We start from the raw sequence: 24,099 nt of genomic DNA on the forward strand, positions 1-24,099 counted from the left end.
TACAGCTCAGAAAGACATGTATGAAAGGAAAATAACCACATGATACAAAATAGGGACTGTTTAGTACTTAGTCATTAAAGGATCGGTGGGGTCTGGTCACTAAAGGAACCCTGCTTAAAATGGATTAATGACACAGTTCATATATAACATTTAAAATGTAGGTACTAACAGATCATTATTCATTTTTAAAAAAATTAGTCTGTTGTATGTATCCCTTAAAAGTTATAAAAATACAAGTCACTATATTGCCATCTCCAATTTGCCTGTTTTGTATGATCAGCCTGTAACTTCAAAGCTCTGCACCTGAAAGAAAAACAAGAAAAGGACACTGATCTTGTCACTGAAGCTGAAACCTACAAAAGTTTTTTACATTTTTAATGTTTTTCTTTGTTTTTTAAACATTTACCTAGAATCATTTAGGATGCTGTATTTTATACTCCAAGCTTTACCATCAGGTCTATAATAAGAATTATGGGAAAACTGAAAAATTCTCACCTTCATCTTCAAATCTACACATTGAAGCTGAGCCTTTGCTTATACTTTAAAGTTTTTGCCTGTAAGATTTTTCAGATTGACTGTGACATAAGCCAATATTTGTTGGCATTAATAAATATTTTAGCCGTACAATAGTTGGAAATGATTACCCTTTCATTCACTCTGATATTGTGATCCCTGCTTAAATCTTTTGCTTTGGTTTCCTCTCACAGTCATTCCTTTGCATAACCTAACAATAGTGGGCAGAGTGGGTAAATATGTGCACTGTATGTAAACCTATTTGTCATACTCTTACACCTTTGTTCTGCTGTGGGCATCGGCTACCCTCCCCCACCTCCTGTGACCATAAAAACAAAAACAAAAATGGTTATTGAAAAGAAGTGAATAAAAAGTTGAGTGCGCTCTCTCATATCGGCTCAATATTCTTCCTGCTGTCTGGATGCGCTGAGTCTGAGAGTGTTCTTTACCCCCCATTGGCCCACATCCACAGAGAATGAGGACAATAGTTTGGCTCTGAGACATGTGTGCCTAATGTAGTCCTTTTATGTGGGAAAGTGGAACTGTATGGAGATGGGAGAGAAAGAGGATCATTGTGTTCCTGGTTTTCTTTCGGCCTCTTTTTCTCATACATCTGATGGCTCTCAGATGTTTCGACCGCTTACTAAGAAAACACATTTATTGCAGCATCTATAAAATCAGTCACAGATCGTTTGGTTGTAACGATGTTTGTGGAATGGTACTGTGATGGCACGATCATGTTTTGTTGTTATTCATCATTTAGTAGATGTTTCGTTTTGTTCACTCCAAATTAAGCTTTCGGTAAAATCACCCCTGTTAGTGTCCAAAAACAAAGTGATGACCAAAGTGATTCCAGTTCATTTTCAGCCGGGGCTGAGGGTACATACTGAAGTTCAGAGAAATCAGCTGTCAGTTTTCAGTGCAGTTCGTCCTGTGGGAACCATGAATATAGATAACTTTATGGCCATCTATCTGATAATTGTAGCTAATGTGGTCTGAACAAAACTGGCGACTTCCAACCAGCTGCTACCCATAGAGCCATACATTTAGTAACTAGATGTGTTTGTGCAGTAGCCTGATGGAATTGCCATACAAAAGAAGTTATGACATCAGGCTGGTGCAGAGTTAATTACATTCTGTAACGTCAAAGCAGCCATGCTTACTAATTTGCAACATTCCCTGCGATGACCTAAAAAAACACTGAGATATTAAAGGTGTGCAACCGTGTTAAGAACAACACATCGCAGCTGAATAATCCATCAGAATCTCTCTTCATTTTAAACACTTTATGGATATAAGCCCAAACAAGTCAGTGTCGTTTCATACAGACAGTGTAAACTGCAAGCAGTTTTATGATTAATGACTAATCAGCCAAATAAGCCCCAGAATGTCCCTTCAAGCCTGCATACACTCGTGCACGCATCTCTCCACACACCCACACAGCAATATTGAGGTCAGATTGGGAGATAGACACAGACCCCCCATCATGGCGCACCCTCTGGCTACCTCTCTGTGAGCTGTTCACTCATGTAGAAGCAGACCCATCTGCCCCAAGAGATGGCACACAGAGGGCAGAAAAGTACGAGGCGCACGTTTACGAGCAAGAAAAAAACAGAGGTGGAAATTAGGTTTAGAGAAATTGAGAAAAGATGCCAGATTTTGTGTGTGTGTGTGTGGGGGGGGGGGATCTGTGCTGTGTTGCCCTGAGATACAGGATGTTGTAATAAGGCAATTGAGAGAGAAAGAGAGAGAGACAGAGGAAGACTGTGAGAGCGATAGAGAGAGGGGCTGGACTATGTAATAGAGGAAAACGGGGGAGGAGGGTATGCCTCAAGGAGAGGTGCATTCATTTTTCTGTCAGTGTGACAAGCCAACTCCCCCTCTGCCTGCGCAGAAAGTGGAATGCTCCGCCTTGCTCTGGGCTCTGTTGTTGTGCAGAGCTGCAGAAGGCCTGACAGAGCCAGCTAGACAGAGAGGAAAGGGTGAAATGCATCGACAGAGACAGACACGCTGTGGATCGAGAGCCTGTGAATAGATTTCATCACCCGGTTCAACCAGCGACACCAGAGAGGAAGGAAACAAAGAAAAGAGGGAGACAAGAAAAAAGGTGCTTCAGTTAAAGGAGGGAAAGTGAGAGAGAGAGAGGCAAGGTGAAGGAGGAGAAGGAAGGAAGGAAAGGGAGGGAGGAAGGAGGCTCAGACATGAGGAGGGGCGCCTGACTGACATTGCTGCTCTCTCTATCAACTCGCACACACACACACAGGGACATAGGCAGACACACACAGACTGTGCACTGCACAGTAGCTGCTCTTTTATCGCCCTCTGTGGAGCCTCGTCCCCCATCCTTTCTTCTCTTTAGAGTGAGAGGACATAAGACAGAGAGGAAGGAAGAGCAGGAAGAGGAGGAGGAGGAAAAAGACGTGAAGGAGGAGAAGGAGGGGAGGCAGTAACCCTCTCCTCTCCTTTACTCAGACAAACAACCGGGGGTGATAGAGAAGAGCAAAAAAACAAGAGGTGTGGGGGAAAAAGGAGCTTTCTGTTCCATTTCGCCGTCTCCTGTGGTCCCTCGGCCAGAGAGCGGCTAACAGGCACCGCTCATGTCCGTGAACTCGGAGAAATCCTCGTCCCCTGAAAGGTAACACCTCATCTTCCTCCTTCCCTCTCTCATTACTGTTCTCATTTTGCCTCGATATGTTAGTTTGCATGTCGTTTTGTTTCTTCCCACGAGCCTCTTCCACCACCACCATCCCCCTCAGCACCTCCATGTTTTGTCTCCTCTCTGTTTCTCTTTCTGTTTCTGTCTCCGTTCCTTCAGCCTTGGTTCCTTCTATTGTCTGGGTCACACAGCAGTTACTGTAGCAGGGCGAAAAACGCAACGGTTTATTGTTGCATGGTTCTGTAACATTTCAACAGAGCGTCCTTTTCTGCATGCACATATGAGCATGTACAGTACATAACACATCTCGATCACACACACACTGTTGTAGACAGATGCATGAGCTCACGCTGCCTTTCGAGGCCGTAACATTTCCTATACGAACAGTGACAACAATACATGCACATACGAACACACGCAGTCTCTTTGTGGTGCTTGAGCTCAGAGCTTACACAGCAAGAGTGTCAACACACGTCAACATCAGCACGGCCAGCAGCAGCAGCAATGCATCTCAGCAGCAGTGCGAGACAACAGATAACCACATGACGCACCTTAGTGCATAATATTCCCGATCGATTGCTCCTTCGGACACAACACAACCTCTTTGCAAAACACACTCACACCCAGGCAGCTTAATCATAATTTGATGAACTGCAAATTCATTGTAAATATACATACCAAATCACCAAACAGTAATGATGAGTGTTAATAGCAAGGTCACCAGGCATTATCAGTGACATGGTACACCTTGGCTAATTGAATACACAGAAACTCGCACACCGTACATTTTTCTAATTGCCAGGACAGGATACACTACGCTGAATGACAGCTACATGCATCAGGGCTAAGCATTCCTTATCTCACCCTCGTTCAGTCAAGATTGTGCCCTCTTTAATAATTTGTACCTATTCGTACCTAATTAGTCACCCCACAGGATCAAAGTGAACACAGTGCTTTTTTTGTTTGTTGGTATGTTGGTTTGTTTAGGGCTACTGAGGTAATCCCGGTTTTTAAAGCCAGTCTTGATTGCGTAGTTCTGGAAGTAAAGATGAGAGAAATGTTTGGGAGCAAAAGCTCAGTTTATTGGTAGTTTCCAAGCAGTCAAACTAAAAGCGAACCTTTGCAAAAGCTTTTTTTTTTCTTTTCCTTTTTTAACTGAATGCATGAGAACATATATCCATTCAGATCTAATCGGGAGAGGTCCACATTCCCATTTTGACTGTGCAGAAAAGAGCGGAAAGAGCTCGATTTGACGGTTGCTGGGGGGCAGGAGCAGGCAGACTGGATGACTCAGGTAGCTAGTGATGCCGTGCCAAGTACGATCAGGCAGAGCCACTGCCATCCACACAACTTGGTGCCAGGTCCCAGACTGGCACACTTAAAACATATGGCGCAGTCGGCACGTAGATGGGCTAAAGTAAATGGGCAGTAACAATATCAGGCAGTATTACATGGGCAGTTGGGCACAGAGGAGAGTGGCTTTTTACTGGTCTCACAAACTAAATTGATAAATGGCATCAGATGCACACACACACATACGATAGGCTGGTGATAAAAGTGAATATGTGCATGTAAACCGTCATATTTATAGCATCTAAACAAATAAATTCTGCTTCCTGACCTTGGGTTCTCCAAATGTACAGTATCACAGCTTTCATTACTCTGTCCAGTTTTTATTTTCCTACCTCCATTGTTTGGGTCACAGCAGTCTCTCTGTAATCAAGAATAATGCAGCAGTCTCTTGTTCCACGGCAGGTAACGCCAAAGAGTTGCACTCATGCACGCACTGCTGCCTCCTTTAACTCCTGCAAGCATCTCCTATGACCAGAGCTGTAGTTCTGTAGAGGTTCTGCATATAAACAAGAAAATTGACATCCAAAGAATTTTTTCTTGCTTTCCCCAACAGAAATGAGCAGAATTGTTATAAAGATATATTTTAATAACTTTTCTCTTAAAGTAGGGTTTTATTTAATCACATGCGAAATATAGTTTTTTTTGTCAGATGGGCCAAAACCAAGTGTTTTCAGTCAGCCATTGATTACATGGAGCTGCAGTGACAATCATTTCACACTTATAGCTGTGAAGTTTTGCTGCTTTTCTGAGTTTTCTCTCTGAATATGAATAGCTTTGATTATTGGACTCTGCTGACATGCAGTAATGATTGAAATTAGTATATTGGTTATTTTCTAACCCCATATGTGAACATGAACTAGTGTGGAAGTTTGACTTATTTTGCACTTTATTAGGGGATTGTATTTTAAGGTCAAGTGAACTTCAGAATCTATGTTTAGCTTTTTTTGTGAGACAAATCAGCTCAGTTTCTTTGACTATAACACCATCTGTGCCCCAGATGCCATGAAACCATACACACATGCATCCACACACTGTTGTGGGGTGCTTTTCATTCGGGATGTGCAGTGATATGTTTGTCACAATAAGTGGATTTGATGTGTGTTAAGCTAAACGGATGGACTCGTCTGGCCTGAAAAGAGCAAGAAGCAGTGCAGTGACAAATTTCTCCTGGAGACGCTGCACTAGGAAGACGATCCCTGTTGTGTAACTTAGCACTTGAGGCATAGTGGAGATGGATGGAGGACGAGAAGTGTGTGTGTATTTGTGTGCATGTGTGTGCCCGTTTGAGGATATTTAAGTGTTTTGACGTCTTTATTGCGTGTGAGCAGCTTAAAGCAACTTTGTGAAGGGTGACGGCACGTCATTTTAGGTCATAATAACGGATGCTGCTGGGTTAAGGGCTTACATCCTTAGAAGACTTTCTTGGGATTAAACACAAGTTGAATAAATAAACAGCCAAAGGTCAAGAGTTTAAAGGCTTTCAAAGGCTGGCTTGAGGTTCGTGTAATTTTCGTAGCTGTTGAGAGGAACAGTTACTGAAACGTTAAACTCTTGGTGCGATTACAACAACACTCAGTTGTGTTGTTGTAAATGCCACATACCTGCTTCGAAAGCATGATGTGCTTCTTAGGCTACACCCAATTAGAATGCGATTGTGTAGCTGGTTTTTCATTAATCGGCATCCACACAATGCAAGTATATATTTTATATCTGCTTGTCACAGGTTGAAACACAGCTTACTGGTTATGCTAGTTACAACCAGATGGTCTGAGCAGCCTCTTTCCTGCTTTCCTTCAGACTGCCCGAGTTAGAAGAATAGGTCAGAAAGAGCTGCCGAGGATGCAGCGCTGGAATGCGTCCAACCGGTCAGGAAGCCGGGCCTATGCAGCAGACAGGCATCACATTCAGCAGCTATCGCATTCTCGCAGAGTATGCAGCTTTGGCTGGCCTACATGGCCTCCACCATCTTCTTTAGTCCGACCCAGAAACGGGGCGCGCGAGCACACGTGCAGGCATACCAGTGGCGCAACATGACAATAGCTAATGAAGCGTGTCAGGGAGCTAGCTCGTAAACTAGCCCCCTGCCCTGCCCGTCTGCCCTCCATTACCACCTGCCCCTCGCTCATGGCTGAAAAGAAACATAAGATTACATTTTACTTTCTCTCTTTCCACCTCTTTATTTTTTCTTTTTCCTGCCTTCAGTGTGAGACAGATGGAAGAGGAGGAAGAGGAATCTCATGCATGCAATCTCTCCTGTCCCTCTGAGGGCTTTTGGTGATATTGCAAATGTAAATAACAGTGTCTGCTACATGCACACCCACAGAAACTACCATGAAGTTTTCAGCCCTTGCAAACTAGTCTAACCTGACTGCACAGTCAAAGCTCTGCACTGCAGAATAACTCTGGGAATTTCCACCTCGTGTACTGAAGTCCTATGCGGTTAATCAGCAATAGGAATCACTGAGTCAAACATGCAGCAGAAAGGAATAAGATACCTCACAAGTAGTAAGTCGATCACCAGTGGTCATGTGATCTGGACTTGGGCATCTGATCCGGTGAGAGATCCTCAGTAGGATTTACAGTGTAGGTTCAAAGGTCGTGTAGCGGCACCAGTAGATGCATGATAGGATGATGCCGTCAGTGCTCTGGGATGAAACTTAAATTACTTATTGATTATTAATTAACGCCTTGTATATGGAAATGTAAGCAAAATAAATACATGTTTACCCTGAAAACACACACCTACACTTCTGGAAAAGCTTTTATGAGCTCACGCTTTTCCCAAGCACAAAGGCTTCCGCGTTTGTTTATCTTCACTTCTAACAAAAGCACATTTTCTTTTTCCACTAGTTTTGGCAAATTGCTCACAAAAAAAATTACCACCGAAACGGTTTTTGTTCTGCTTTAAAGAAAGTGGGACCGTTTTCCCTTAAATCCACATGACAACCAGCAGAAATGCATTTTAACTGGCTTGACTTCCTTTTGCTCGTGTGTGTGTGTGTGTGTGTGTGTGTGTGTGTGTGTGTGTGTGTGTGTGTGTGTGTGTGTGTGTGTGTGTGTGTGTGTGTGTGTGTGTCCAGTCCCTAGTCCCTGTTGACTCAATATGTTTACACACACTGTTTCTTTCCTGCAAACTTGAAACTGTAACTAACAGATACAGTTGCAATAAAATGCTACTTATACATTTTGATCTTCTTTGTTTCTTTAACTACACGCTTTTTTTAATTGGGAGAGATAATAAATATTGCTTTGGTCTTTCCTGTAATTGCAAAATGATATTTTTGAAATGCTAATATATTGTTTACTGCAACCTGCTCTCCTTTAATTCTAACGAGCAGCACTAACAGTGCCGATTCACTGTAGTTCCATAACGATACAGGTCCCTGCTGAAGGAGAAACAGAAAAAGACGAGGGAGAACATTTTTCTTTACATCCCCTATCTTACTGTAAAACGTCTCAAGCTGCAGTGCAGATAGTTAGCATGCAGCTACAGGGCCTTTCCCTCTCATTAGTTCACAGCTATCTGCCATCAGCATATTAGTCTTCCTGGAGTCGATTTTACTGCTACGACACTGTAAGTTATACTCAGCAGAAATGGGTGAAATGGAGGAAGAATGAGATGGGGGGGGGACATGGAGGAGAGAGTAGGGAAAAGTTTGAGATTCTTGGAGGGTTTGGGGGGTTGGCGAGTGGAGAGACATGGTACGACGATAGCCCTGGGAGAGAGATGATCCCGCAGAGGAATTATAAAGATGATAAAGCCAGAGTGAGAACTCTGGAGAAAGAGACCAGGATAGAGACAGAGAGCAAAAAAACAGGACGGCAGAATCCTCAGGAGAGAGGGGCTCGGATAGATAAAGATGATTGGGGAAGGGGGGGGGGAGGGAAGGATGAGAGGCGAGGAGAGATGGAGGGAGAAGATAGATGGCTCTCTGCAGATTTGCGCAGTGTGCTGGGTAATGCTAGGTCACCGGAGGACTAATCTCCGCTGATGCTGCAGCGCTGAAGCAGTGGAATGATAATAGCCTGTTTGTGCTCTGCGTGTTTGTTTGTGTGGCTTACCATATGCATGTGTGTGAAAAGATAGCGGGCTTGCTTTTGAAGGTACCACTTTTTTTTTTTGGTCCCCTGATAGAGTCACACAAACACACAAACCTGTATTCACGCAGTTCACCCAATCCTCAACGCTGCCCTGTGGGATTGAGTCACCCGTCGGCTGCATAACTGTGAACAACATTCATCTGTTGTGTCTGAGAACACTGTTCAGCTGTTGTGTCTTCCTGACCTGCAGCACTTGTTTGAATTTTTTATTTTTTTCCTGCATCAGCACCGAGTTGGGGGGTGTTATTCAGCTCTGAACCGTGTACCAAAGATTCCATATAATCCTGCATTTCATATCAGTGATACTGTACTGATACAACAAGTATCAGTATATTGTATTGATATAAAAAAGGTTAATAGCTGACCTTTCAGCAGTGAAAAGATCTTTGTGATATTTTTATTGCGTTTTTGTGTGTTGCTGCAAGTTACGCCGATCAGCCGTGACATTACGGCCGCTGACGGGCGAAGTGAATAACATTGATTATCTTTTCATTGTGGCACGTGTTAGTGGGTGGGATATGTTAGGGAGCAAGTGAACATTTTGTCCTCAAAGTTGACGTGTTAGAAGCAGGAAAAAAGGGCAAGTGTAAGGATTTGAGGGAATTTGAGAAGGGGTATATTGTGATGGCTGGGTCAGAGCATCTCCACAACTGCAGCTCTTGTGGGGTGTTCCGGTCTGCAGCGGTCCGTATCTATTAAATGTGGTCCACGGAAGGATTAGTGGTGAACCAGTGACAGGATCTTGGAGGCCGAGGGTCATTGTGGGGAGGGACGGATACTCCGTCTGGTGCCATTCAACAGATGAGCTACTTCTCAAATTGTGAACATAAACAAACATCTGCAAAGCTCAATGAACTGAAGCAACATTGTAGAGCAGAACAGAATTCCTCCACAATGAAGTGAGAGACTGATAAAGTCATACAGAAGACAAATCAGGTTAGTTTGGCTGTAATCAGCTCCATGAGCTACTGAATCATTGGGTTACTTTTTCACAGGACTGCGTAGCGTCTTGTGGAAACTTTTTTTTTCCATATGACTGTATGTGCCTGTAAACTACCTGCCCCACCTTTAACTGAAAGCTGCAAAGAAAACTTAATGAACTGGATGTTATTCTGAGTGGATGTCAGATCCAGAATAGATCCAGGTCTTGTAATCCAGTCCTGTAGGTTTTGTGTCTTCCTGTTGGTGCTGGCACACTCTGCTAGAAGCAGGTGTGGTAAACTTGGCATGTAGTTGTTATGAATATTCTCTTTAGTTATCTGAAAAGTAAATGCAGCACTCCCCATAATAACAAGGTAATACTCTGTTTTATATAAGAAGAAAATTACTAAACCAATAACCTGATAATAATCAGTGTTTTCTTTACTTTTTGGGTTGTTTTTTTTTAGAAACCTCCTGTTATCTCAGTCATGTGATAACTGCATATCTGTATATATTAAACTGCTTATTTTAGTTGTGTAATCAATTCTAAATTTAGTTTGTTTATATGGATAGCCAGTCTGGCCAAGGGGCAGCCCACATGGATCATTATTTTTAATTAAAAAGTGAAAGCAGGGTTGGGTTAGGAAACCATTGTCACCAGATACACTGGTATACTAATAGACAGACGTTCAACTCATGTTATTACTATGTAATTACTATTACTATTTAGTATCTTAATTGATATTACAGTGTATTTTCATTTGTTTGTAATAGTGATGAGGATGAAGATATGGTAATCGGTCATCAGTGTTGCATTTGTGATATCTGTGTTACATGATCTGAAAACACAGCTGTACATAATAGATGTAGCTTAGTCTGTGTTATGGTATGTTTTTGCTTCAGTGGCTATGTGCTCACATACTCCCCAACCAGATGAGCACTGAGATGGCATCTTAGCAGGTGGGTGTCACAACCCCATGTGACTTGTGCTGGAATTCAAGGCTTGGTTCGTCTTGTCCATCTACTGCTGTTCTGTGAGTCTGCAGCTGAAGGCTGGAGCTGTTTTCTCTGTTCAGCCATTCGTCCATCTCTCAAACTTGTCCTATGGAGTTTAGCTCATGTCCTGCCACTAAGAAGAGATGGGGTCTGGCTCTTTGTGCGCTCCGGCTGCGCCACAGAGCCCTCCGAGACAGGTAGAAGGGGAATAAAAATGTGTCTAATGGGTGCTAGATTGACAGAACTAATGGGCTAAATTCTGGGGTTTAGTTTGTATGGCTAAGTTTCCAGATTAAGGTCTTTTATTTAATATTTTATTTAAAAAAACAACAACAAAACATGTAAAGTGGAAAAGAATGAGTAATAGGAAGTGATAAAGGCCAGCTGGATTGACAGAATTATTTGGCTAAATAATGATTTGTATCTTTGCACGGGCTCCGTGTTGAGTGAGTGTTTTTTTCACACACAGAAATGGGAAGATGACTGACAAGGAGAGATCAGAAGCTTTGCTTTGGTCCCAGAATAACAATAAGACAAAAATTCAATGCAGAGAGACCAAATCATTCATGTGCGACTGTCAGGATTTGCATCTACACATTTATAAAGCCAGAACAGTAGGACTGGTTAAAAATATTTAAATTCTTTTTTTTAAAAATAGCTGTAACAGTTGCCATAATCTTAATCTACTAATCTAATAAATTACTAATAACTTAATAACTCAAATATAAGGATTTGGTTGGCTTTTCGTGCTTGATAAAATATCAAGTCTCTCTTTCTTTGTGCCAGATCAGTGTATTTAGGACAACAAATTGAGTCCATAAAGCCTTTGAGGTGTGCTTTGATTTTGTTGCACATTAAATAAACATTTTCTGCAGTGGGTTTCTTTCCAGAGTGATATAGAAATACTTAAAAAATTAATATCTCTTACAAAACGTGGAAGTTTGCAGCGTTTTTTCCCAGCTCAGCTTTGTTTGTGGTTTTCATTTAGTGCAGTCGTGTTTGTCTTTGCATTCATTAGGCTGATTTGAACTGTCATTTCATTAGTGGGGAACTGCAAGCAGGCTTGGATATGTCATACCAGAGAGAGCGAGGTGATCACTGCTATTTATGAGACATCCTTTTGACATTCAAATGTGAATCTTATCACACCTCTGCTTTTCCAGTGTGCTATTGTATAATAATTAAGAAGCTGTGATTTTTGTTCTTTATGGATGAGATATGATTTAAACTAATATGAGGAATTCGAGACCAAGAAAACCGTCTAACCACATCGAACCATAAAATGGGAACATATTACCTCTTGTGCCTCGTGTACTGTTACCTAGTTGAAGATGGGGCAATTTTTAACGAGTAAAGCTCCATGTGAGTGATACGCAGGCTGTGGAGGGACAGTAAATATCTTTTTAAGTCATTATTAATTCCTTAATTTATATTTTTGGGAAAAAGCTGTAGGGTATTAAACCCAAAAAGATGTATTTTTTATCTTTGACACTCTGACTTTTCAGAGAGAAAAAAGAGCAAATTCATCCTATGTAGCAGCAGCTTGACATTAATAATGATCTGCTTCTTTTGGCTGACGGAGCCATTTCATCTTTGCTAATATTGTCAAACTTGCTATGCCTAAAAGGTTTGTAATTGTAGAGACGTGTAAACCAGCTGTGGTTCTTACTGGGAATAGTAGAGTTCAAGTTGATCTGTTGGGCAAATTTACCACAGGCCTTTTTTTCTATTATATATTCTATTAGGGTTTAAAATGTCTCATGATGAGCAACCTATTTTCCAATACCAACATATGTGTCATCTGTCAGTAGCATCAGCCAGCTAATATGTTAGTCTGGTTGGTGACGCAACCCACACATGCTGCCTCTGTGCCTGTGCTCTGTGCCTACAGTGCTGTAGTAGTGTTTTACATACATGCACATAGCTTCTTCTTTCTTTTGATGCTATCACTTGCTGGGGGCGGATTTTACCTCCACAATAAGGGGCTTTGTGGCTGGCTGTCGTCACTGGAATGTTTAATATAGAACGCAGAGTAAGTAAATGCGCTGTAGAGAGCGTTCAGCATGTGCTGCTGAATTGAAGCTACAGCAGATACAGTACCCAGAAGCTCTGTGTGCAAAACATGTGGCTGGATGTTTTTGAACTGAGCAGCAGACTAATAGTTTTCAGTTCAAATAAAATGTTGCAGAAAATATACATCTGATGCACAAAAAGACAAAATGTTAATGAAATTGATGTTTTTAGGGAGGTGAACATTTTGATCGTTGTGTTAGGGAAATAGCAGTAAAGCCGTGTCACTCTGCCGTCTGTGTGAACACGCATGTGTATGTCAACTCTCCAGCCACATAGCAGTGTTTCTGTTTTCAATGCAAATTTTATTCCAAGTCAAAGAATTTTCCATGCAGCCACAGACACTCAATGCTGCAAATGTGTTCTGGTGACCAAACATCACTGCATATGTGCACCGTACGGCATTTGCATTGATTCTGTTTGCTGGATTTTGTTGCCTTTCATCTTTGTGTGGGTCTGCATTTGTGCCTGTGTGTATACTGTTTGTGCACGCTCTACTTCATGTATGTGCTCTAGCATAGAGCGGATGTAATGTGTGTGTGGTCGTGTATCCATCAGCTCCCTCTGGGGAATTTTACCAGCAGCTAGTTTAGTGAGTATAAATTGATGGGACTTGAACTCTGTGGCACAGGGGTTCAGTGTTTATTCATAGACAGCTGTGGTGTTTTGATTAAATATGGACAGAAGAGCACAAAATAGCAAACCCATTAGAGGAGATGTTACCAAATTATGGCTTACATCTCAAGTGATGGCTACTTAGCTGATGCTTTTGCCCAGAATGACAGAAAGAGAGCACATAGCAGTGTGTCTGTCTTTTTTTGGTTTATGGAAAGCACATAGATTCTTTAAGATATTGTATGTTTTTCAAATTGCGTCAGTGCTGACATCTTTACCAAGCTACTTTTACTGATCCATGTGAAGAAATTTTAAGTTTTTTAAGTTGCACAAAAGCTCTGGGAATAATAGTTGGTGATACAAATCTTAAGTGGCATAAATATAAAATAGGCCAGATTTTCACAAGAAGCGCACAGAATTAAAAAAAGCAGCATCAGGAGCATTACTGTAAATCTGCTTGGTGCTTTTTTAAAATGCTTGCGAGCTGATGGGCTGCTTTGTGTCTGTTCTTTGTCTTGTTGATTTGTCATGTTAGCTCCTCCTGAAGAAGTTGCATAGTTTGGGCAGAAGCCACATGCACAGAAGGCACCTTAATAATACTGCACGGCTGGTGGTACGAAACAGGATCCTGCAAAGTTATAACGTGCTAGAGCCAGAGATTGTGATGTGGGGGAAGTGCAGCCAGTGACGTCAGGACTCATCCTGAAAATAGCGGTGAGATCTAAGTTCTGCACTCAGACAGATCCTCCGGAGGAGAGGAGAGAATGAGTCAGCGGTCTTGCCAACACGGGCTGAGAAGGAGAGAGTGAAAGATGAACAATGAATCAATCAGAGGTAGAGATGCCACCAATGGAATGCATAAGCAGAGCTGAAGGACACCTGCGGTCTCAAACCCACGCCTTATCGTTTTGAAAGTAGAGAACTGTGTTCTTGTTGCTAAGGAATATACCTGTTACCTTGGTGATAATGGGATATGTTTAAGGATGAGTCATCAAGTTTGCAGTCGAGAGTGGTCAGCTGTTTCGTGCGACTTCTCAGTGGTCAGAGACATGTTAGCAATGATTGTGGTGGTCATTAATAATTGGTAGGGGGGATTCCAGGTTAGAAAGTCTCAAAAGACGTGCTGTTGAAGCAATCAAACTGGCCAATCAAAAGGCAGCGAGCAGTGTGGAGGAAGGTGTAATGTATAGTCTTTTGGCTGTGGCTATTAGAATTATTAAAAAGAATAAAAAGATTATTTAAGTGACAAAAATGTATGACATTGCTTTAAAGAGGCGCTCTACCCTTCACTCTTTTATTTTTGAATGTCACATATTTTTCATTGTTGAAGAAGTGCTCAGAATGATTATATCGTAGTTTAGAAATACTTTATCTGTTGTATTATTTAATTACAATTTGTCAAGTAAAAAAGAAAAAATACAATGCATATTTCTCTGAAATGCAATACGTGTGTAAAAAGTACCTGTCACGGGCTGCGTCTGTGACCCAGCATTTTCAGTTTATTTTGTATTTTCATTTCTTATTATATTGGGAACATGTGAAGTTTTTGTTATTGTTAGTGAGGATTTAGTTGAGTTTCTTTCTAGCTTTTTGTTTCTTCTATAATTCCTGATTTATAAGTCCCAGGTCATGCTCATGTTCCATGTTCATGTTTTTTCCTTATAGCTTCTCGCGTGCGCCTGCCCTGAATCATGTTCATATCTTTTGTCACAGCTGTCATAGGTTAGTTTTATCCAGTTTAGGTTTCAGTTTAGTTTTCGTCCCTGTTCACTTTCCCTTGTTTTTTTTGTACTAAATGGGAGCACAATAAATACGAACTATCAGCTCAAATACCAAAGTGTACAGACTCTTGAGATGGATTCTCAAATATTTTCTCACAATCGCAGACGCTGATTGTATTCTAATGACTCACTGATCTAACTGATGACTCAGCAGACTGAAAGATGGTATCTGGTGTCTTATCAGGTCTAAAGCAGATAAGTAAAGTTGAAGAGTTTTAGTAAGGAGCCTTTGGTATGAAGCAGATTTAAAGCACCAGGTTTTAACTGTTTTTGTTTGATATTCCTCTTTTTGTTTCATTTAAATATTGTATCACATAAACATTCATTAAAATCCCATCGAGAGACATTTATTATACAAAAAATGAGGAAAAAAGAGAAAAAAAATACACATTTGTTTTCTCTTATTTTATATACCAATTATCTAAATTGTTTCTTGTGAGGCTTCACTTTCATATCTTACACAGTTTGTTTAGCAAAGTCTTCAATTTTACTTTAGTTAAGTTAGTTACTTGTTACATTTTGCAAGCGTTATTTGTGTACGTATGAAGTTCTGGTTGATATTATTTGCATACTGAAGTTTAAAAAAAGGACACTGATGGGGTCATTAACTTTCCAGCAGCAATTTCAGATGAAAAACTCTGTGATAAAAGTTTTCATACTGGCACATATTTGACAATTTATACACTGGTTACAACATACAGTGCTCAAGGAACTCTTGAGTCTAGACTTAAATATCTTGTTGACTGGTATACCTGAACTTATTTTTAAATATTCAAAATTAAACTTGATCAGGGCTTAAAGGAAGGGAGGTTGAGAAAATTCTTGTTTTCTGGCTTTTTTCTTTTCTGGTCAGTGAGCTAATATTAAGCTAATGTGTCATGCTATCTCTGCTGTCTTTGGGCGAGGTTTCACCTTATATTTTTGTAAATATGCTCAGACATGTTGGCAATTTGTGGTATGATGGGGAATTTACTGGCAGGAAAGTTGCTTCACAATTGGTAAAGAGTGTTTGGTGGAATCCCAGTTTCAGTCACCTACCTGTGGAGTTTTTCAAATAGGAGAAAGGTGTAATGGAGCTCAGACACTAGCATCAAGATCTGTTGTTGCTAGAAGTGACCAACAGGATAGTATTATTATTATTATTATTATTATTATTATTATTATTATTATTATTATTTAATGATAAATTAAAGTGTAATTTTTTTTACAGTGTTGTTTTAGGCCAGAACAAAATTTGAATCGATGTGTACGTCAGTAGTGGTGCGTATTGAAATGTTTTCTTTAGTAAATTCAATTGTAAACTGATGTCTGGATAAATCACACTGGATCCAGTGCACTGGGCTGTTGAAAATGTAACACTGGCTCTATAAATGCCATTGTAGGGTGGGAGTGTGGAAATGCTGAGACTGAAAAAGGGCTGTGCATTTCCTAGTGGGCTCAAATATGTTCTCATGAACACACACACACACATTCACTTGGGTGAGGATGTCAGGAAGCAGTCTGGGCATGTTCGCACACGTAACAAAATGTTGAAGGATGCGAGGCAAATTCTGCACCTATTTACCTCCACAGTACAGGGTTATAACCTTAAGGACTCCTGCCCCAGCCTGTGCTATATAGTCAGATGTATTTGAACAGAATAAAGAAACTTCACAGAAAACTGCATATAATGCCCTGTTTAAAGCATGAATTACTGCAGGAGTGGCGAGTAGGGCTCAGCAGAACAAACATACAACCGTCCTCTTTTATACGAACACAAAAATACATATACCGCACAAAAGGCTGCTTCTCCCACATTGCACTGAGACACGCCCTTGTCATCCTGATAGTCAGCAGCAGCACCTCTTACAATATACAGTTACTTAACAAGTAAGTGGTATGCTTGCAGTGGGGGTAAGAACAATGGTCCGAAACCTTTACAGTACTGCTTAAATGCACCAAGCTCAAAAATGAAAGGGCAATTGAACATTTAAAATTAACAATCAGAATGCCATATGTCAAACCATGCCGGTTCTTACTTTCATGTGATTACTGTACACCTCCTACCACCTCTACTAACCCATAATAACAAAAGAAGTTAGATTGAATGTGATGTTCTTAGATATACTTTCAAATGAACATTTTTCAGAAAAACGTAATTCCAGAATAGAGTTAGAAAAAGAGAGTTTTGAGCCTGAAGTTTGTCCCAATAAAGGAATTATCAGGATAAGACATAGAGGTGGCACAGTCCCGATACATAAAAACTGTTTCACATGACAGTAAATCTGTGATATTAACACAAGGCAATCATCTAGAACAGACAGTTACTGGAGACAGAAACATGCACCGAAAACTTCAAAAACATGAATTTATTTATTTTTATTTATTTCCTGCATTTTTATCATTTAAAATGCATTTTAATAATGACACAGTTCATTCAAAAAGCTCTGTAAATTGTTTCCCCCATGCTGTGTGCCATTTTTCTCATGCTAATATCCTCTTCTTCATTGCAAGTTATTTTCTGTAGACTTTAACCTCAGGGGGTTTTTCCTGCCTCATAATGGTCATTTGGACGGTGACTACACATGCAAGCCTGATTGCTCCAATACAGTCAACAAGTCTGTTTTAGATTATTTGACCCCGAAAAAAATCTTTGCATTTTCCATTTTGTGACCATTTCATGAACAACAATGTGTGTTATGCTTCAGTAAAAGAAACCAGTTAACAATAATTGCTGAAACAAATGTAATTGTTATTTGCCTCTGGCTAATACCTCTTTGAGAAGCACCAAAAATGTCAGTCTGTGTTTGATAAACACCGTAACAAGGAACTGTGAAATAATTGCTGCTAATTTAGCTTAATTTGGGATCCACTGAGTGTTCTTTAAAGCATTTTAATGATAATATTAGCATTGGGCGCTAGTATGTCGATAACGAGATTGCACAAGGAATTAAAAAGATGTAAAGATGTTTTAAACCACACAGTAACTGGCTAATTTAAAATCAGCAGCATACTGTTTTTGCGTTTACACAAAAATATGTTAAATGAAATCTGGGTGAAAATCAACCTACCGGTACATCCAGAGTAAAAGTATCAGGGGAAAATAATGATGAGGGCTAAAAATACAGCAGCTACTTCCCATACGTGCGGTAGAATTGGAAGCAAATTGTGGTCTTAGTGTGCAAATTGGTGCCAATTAGTGAAGTAAATTGATTAGGACACCTTTAACAACTTAGGGAGGAGACTAATCACAGCTGACTGGTTGGCCTGATACCCCTGGACACTTATTGGATAAGAGTCACTCATTTAAAATGCCAGATGTGGCACATAGTTTACAGACGTTTTACAGTAATGTTACGGACAACTTAGGCAGTAATAACAAAAATAAAGATCAGAATGTTGTGTAAATTCACTTTTTACTTAAAAAGCACACAAATATCAGAGTGTGCGTGTCTTTGGCAGTAATGACTTTAGCTGCATTTTGGTGTTGAAGGACAAGGCTGTTTGTCTTTTTCCTTTCTTTGAGCTGCTCTCTTCTCACTCTCAGTTTTTCTCTGTTTATGTCTCCATTTTGTTCAGATTAACTTCTCTTGTTGTCGGCCTTCTTCTCTCTTTCTGCCTCTATTTTTCTGTCCCTGCTTATGTTTGCCTGTTTCTCTCTCTGCTGAACCTTCTTCTTCTATATGTCTCTCATCTGTCTCTCCATATCAGTCTCTGCACTGCCTGCATAATCTGTTTGACTGTCTCCCTGCCTTTTCTGTCCCTCTGGCTGTCTGCCTCTTGCTTTGCCTCTCGGTCTCTGTTTATTTCTCTTCCTTATTTTTTCGTCTCACCTTTCTGATTCTTTTTTTTCTTTGTTTCTTGTTTTTGTGTTTTTTTTCTGTCTGCTGGTTACTTCTGTATTCTGTCATGGTTTCTCCTCTGCCCGTCTTTCAGACTCTGGCATCTCTGCTCTTTGTGTTTTTACTGCCTGGCTCAGCTCCAGAAAGTTATGGGGGCTAAGTGTTTGTGCAGCCAATGGCAAGATGGGCCGTATAAAAGCACTGAGCTTATAGATGTGATGTACGACACTCTACGTGACTGCTTTGATAAAGAAGTAGCATCCTACTGCAAGGACACAGCCTTCGACTGCTTGTGTGTGCGTGTGTAAGAGAGAGACAGCTGTAAAATACTAATCAAATTTCAATGCCAAGTTATCTGTCACCTTTAGCTGCCACGGTGTATCTGTGTATGCATGCATGTGTTTTGGCCAATCTCATCAACGCTTTGAGTCCCGGAGTACCACCAACTCACCACCCCTCCTTGCTCTACAGTTGCCGTGGCAACATACCAAGAGGCTCCATCATGTGTCTCTGCCTGTGACCACATTTTTATAACGGCTCACAAGCTACGGCTTTGTGTGTTTGTTGGTTTGTTTCGGGGGTTTTTTTCACCTTAATTTTAGCATCTGATCATGCTGAAGGTACCGTGAGGTGATGCTGACTACAAAGTGTTTTGGCTTCTGCTGGCCTCTGCTTTGATGTCTAATTCAGTTTTCCAGAGATATCATTCAAACAGCGAGCTCTCTACAAGGCAAAGCTTCCGAAGAAAAATAAAGATTAAGTGCAGATTTTTCACTCCCTTTTCCTAGCACTGATAATAGTGAGTGAAGGTTTGTTTTTTTTTGTCTAATCCCAGCATGTTGCATATGTATGTTTATTTTTTTTAATTCCTGTCTCTGTATAGAGAACAGCTGGTGTCATGTAGCTCAGGTGTTTATCAGTATCCATGCCCTGCTGATGCTGTGACTCCATTACCTGGTTGGTTGTCGTGGTGCGACTAGACTGGAGTTCATATTTTTCCAACTTGAGCAGCAGATGCTATAAGCGCGAATGCACAAAATGAACCACATAAAATGCAGCGCATATTTTTTAGTCGCGCTAATTGTTCGCGCGAATCAGACAGAAAAGCGTTTTCGCTACGCAAATCTGCTTCTGATTTGTCGCGGGACCCGCAGTCGCGCTTCATCGCGCTCCTCCATTGACTTTACATGTAAACCTGACTCTTTGGTTGCTTCTATCGCTTTCGGTGTGTAGCACCAGTGTTGCCAACTCCTCAGTAAGGAAAATCGCTATTGGCTGTCCTAAAAGTCGCTAGAAGTCGCTAAATGACGTCATAGCCTAATTTGCATAATTGGACATGCTAATGTAATTGTAACCTAGGTTGTTGGAGAGAGAAATAACATCGTGGAAGAGACATAGAGTGAGTAAAAAACGTCCTAAATGCATTTAGAATTTATTTAGAACTACAAATTAAATTTATTTTAGCAATTATTGTTTTTTGTAATGTCACAATTCCAACCCTGCTGCTTTGGCTTGGACCAGCAAAAGTGACCCGAAATTGGCCCTCTGGAGTAGTTACTTTGTGTGTGTGTGTTTGTTTATTAGTAGTTTTAAACCTTGTGATCGACAAAACAGCATAACAGTAAAAGAAGAACTGACTGAATAAGAGAAAAGTCGCTAAGGGGGTCTGAAAACTAGCTAAATATAGTGACAAAGTCGCTAAGTTGGCAACACTGGTACCACTGTAACTGGGAGCTTCTTCATCAAACACCAGTATTGGGTTGGATGACTTCACACACGGTGGTGTGGTTCTGAGGGAGGAAACTGCATAGACGCCAAAATGTTTTTGTATGAAGTGACCACTAGGGGAACTGTAGTTTTTGCACTGATGGTTATTGGTTGCTGTTTGGTTTCAGATGAAATGGACATAAACTGCCACGCATAAGCAGACAGAAATTTGTATTCGTAGAATGCTTTTATGTTAGCTAATGTACATTTATCATTTTATTTATTTATTGCTGTTTACTGATTTGTAAGATTGTTGATCTTAAAAAATGTTTTAAGATCAACCCGCCTTGAATCAATCTCCCCTCTACTCAGACAGTTTAATACATTTTGTGTTCATGTGTGCTAATACTAGTCCTGGCTCCATAGTGTAGTAGTGAACATATTTGAATAACATGCCCCATTTTGAGACAGAGAGGAGACACAAATCGCTGTCTAGAAGAAGCTCTCCCATTTTTATACATATCTATATAAAGCTATATGTAACTAAAATCCAGTTATTTAGTCAGATGTGGTGTCTGTCTTTCTCCTCGCACTAGCAGCAGCAGCATTGTGTTGGCAGAAGTTTGAAGAGCTCCAGCTTTGCTGTTCACACTGTGCCACACAGCATGCCATATGGTATGGTGGCTATATAACATTATGTTAGCTCAGCACAATATTTAAACATCTTTTCAGAGTTTTATCGCTTCACATCATTGTTTAGCTTCTTCAGGCCTCAACTTTACTGTTTTTGGTTCACTCTCGCTGCTCTTATTGGCCATAGATGGCAACAGTTTCAGCAAGAAATCTGTGAAACTCTTGCTGCACGCTACCTGTCCAAGTCCAAAATTAAAAAATGGAGATGTTTAGCTATTACAGAGCCAGTTATTTCATGAGATTTTAGAGGTCAGAAGCAGACTCAATATTAGACTTTCATACAGCTGGCCCAGAATTAAGCTCTGTAGCTGTTTCATTTGTGAAATAAGTAACTCTTTACAAACTCTTTTTTTCCTTTTGTGCATTTGACTCGTGTTTTGTACTTCTCTGTGTGTGTTTTGCACTAAACTACAAAAGGATTGTGCATTAATTCGACAGAGAAAAATGACACATACAAAATGTCTTATGTTCTGTACATTAGCTTGAAAAAAACAGACTGATGCATGGCACAAAAAGTGTCGGTTTGGCGCTGATTTAGTGGAACCTTCCCAGTACAGAAATATTGCAGGCATGTGCTCAAAATCTACACAAACAGCCACATGCGCCATGGCAGGGTCCCAAAGCAAAACGGTGAAAACTTTGTGATCAGTTATTGTTCCGTGCCCTGGATAAGTGTGCCAGCTAAATGCTCAAAATGTAGCCAAGCCAGGAGAATAAGTCAGCCTGTGTCCTGCAACCTATTTAGCGTTTCTCCCTCTCATGGGTTCAGTTCTGTTTTAGACAAGGGAAAGGAAGTGGAACAAGGTTGTTAACTGAAAGAAGTGACTGTGGAAATGACCCTAGGAGCAAACTTTGTCTGACCTATTGACTGTTTCTATTCGGCACTATATTTTTCCAGGATTTAAAGCTTTATTGGAGGGGAAACATTAATTTTTTTCTGCAGATTTGTGTCTGAGGATAAATGTGATTGGCTATAGTTGACTGTGTTTGAGCTATAAAAAATATCTGTCCAATGGTTTAGACTGACTGATAACTTTATACAGAATCGAAATCTTCATTATTTCAAAAGCACAAGAAAAGTATACGCAGTCCTATTCAGTGCAAATAAAACAATCTAAATATCTTATTAAGCTTTTATTCTATGTATAAATGTAAAAAAAGATAATTTTTAATAAATGAATAAGCTGTTTAAAAAATAATGTTAAAAAAAATGTGTATATATTTATTCGTGTGTTTAGTCATCATTGATTTCACAGTTGTTTACAGTTTAAGAGTATTTTTTAATTATAATCAATGCAAATGAGTAAATAATTATATATATGAATACAAGTTAAGATTTTCTAGTTTAAGGTTGTTTTTTTTAGTTCATTGTGTTTGAAACTGAAACTGAATTACAGAGGTAATAATAATTGTCACGTCATTAAAATTACTTGCAGTTTGTTTTGGCCTCTTTGCTTCACAGGCCTTTAGACATTTTTTTAAACTGTATTAAAAGTAAATAAGGGGCTTGTGATGCAGAAAATGCTTTACTGTATATCATTTGATTGTTTTTGCTGGAACATGATTGCCTGATATTGCTTCTCACATGCTACAGACAGCGGACTTACTCTTGAAATGTTGTGCAACGCTGATTTTTGATGTTCATGCTTGCTGTCGTTGGTCTTTTATTTATTCCAAAAGCAGACGTGCAACACGTCACGCGGCGTCACGAGCCGTCTGGCACAGTTTGTTCGTTACATCAAATCTAAAAGCTTTCATGAACTCGGTGCCGATGCCAATCAGCAACACTTCCGGGGCTGACATTTTATATGTATGAAAATGTCACAAGTTATTATTCTACTATTAGTCATCTGCACTTAACGTTCAGGCCACTGTAGTGCTCACTGTGATTCATAGCTTAAAAAACCCCATAAAATACTAAAAAGTTAAATGTGTAGACGAAAGGCAGATTTCTGGTGAAAAGCTTTCCAACGTTGGTGTCACTGTTGTGTTCACAGGCCTGACACCCAGCAGAAAGCCCCGGTGACTGCTCCTCCTCCCCCGCCGCCCCCTCCACCTCCCCCTGAGCCGGCTGGGCCCCCAGAGCCGGAGGAGGAGATCCTGGGCTCCGACGATGAGGAGCAGGAGGACCCCGCGGACTACTGCAAAGGTCAGTCACATGCGCACGTCTGTCCCAGCCCACACTTCTGTCTTATGGAGCTCTGCGCTGGCCTCCCTGGCCCACACCGTCTTCACCGGCTCGTCTTCCTACCTTATTTCTCCAGAGTTCCATCCTGATGGGATTAGCAGTTCATGTTTGCAGACATTATAACAGCCAATTCAGAATTGCTCGGCTTTTACCAAAATGTCAGAGATGAACCGAGTTTCCTGCCACAGCTCAGGAGGACAAAGGCAGCTTTACAACATTCAAAGCATTAATTATAACGCAGCCACGTTTCAAAATGGTGCATCACTCTGTAAAATTGTATTTCACTTTAATCAGTACACCTCAACATGTTTCGATCACATACCATGAACATCACTTCAAGTGAAACTTTTCTCCTTTTTTCCCAGATGGCTTCTTTCACTGTGTTTAGAAAGTGTTTTGGAAGAAGCACAGTCGAAGCGTCAGATCTCACTTCAGTGAGATGAAAGACAAAAAGAAAAGAGGAAAGATCACATCTCGTTTATGTTGTTTGGCTTCTTTTCAATTTTACGTCTGAACCTTTTAAAGGACTTTTAAAGCACTCGGTGTACTTTTTAACCCATTTAGGAAAAGTGAATACAGCACTTTGTGTTTATAAGAAATGTTTAGTTTCATTGAAAATGTCAAGGCTGACCTGAAACCTAATGACTCAAGAAAAGCTGTGAGGTAGTGTTGCTTAGGAATGCT

At 40.5% G+C, this 24,099-nt stretch overlaps 1 protein-coding gene across 5 annotated transcripts in view; it reads left to right on the forward strand.

Annotated features, from left to right (window-relative positions):
- srpk2 (SRSF protein kinase 2) overlaps positions 1 to 24,099 on the forward strand; it is a 72,898-nt gene that overhangs the window by 24,785 nt on the left and 24,014 nt on the right. For 4 of the 5 annotated variants that reach the window (XM_076886017.1, XM_076886020.1, XM_076886018.1 and 1 more), the window contains exon 3: positions 23,225 to 23,376. In XM_076886017.1, the coding sequence (XP_076742132.1) occupies positions 23,225 to 23,376 (152 nt within the window). Of the gene's footprint in view, positions 1 to 2,433; positions 3,149 to 23,224; positions 23,377 to 24,099 lie in introns of those variants that run through there. The other variant, XM_076886019.1, reaches the window with a different exon arrangement.

Source organism: Maylandia zebra, linkage group LG7 (assembly GCF_041146795.1).
Source record: "Maylandia zebra isolate NMK-2024a linkage group LG7, Mzebra_GT3a, whole genome shotgun sequence".
Lineage (NCBI taxonomy): Eukaryota > Metazoa > Chordata > Actinopteri > Cichliformes > Cichlidae > Maylandia > Maylandia zebra.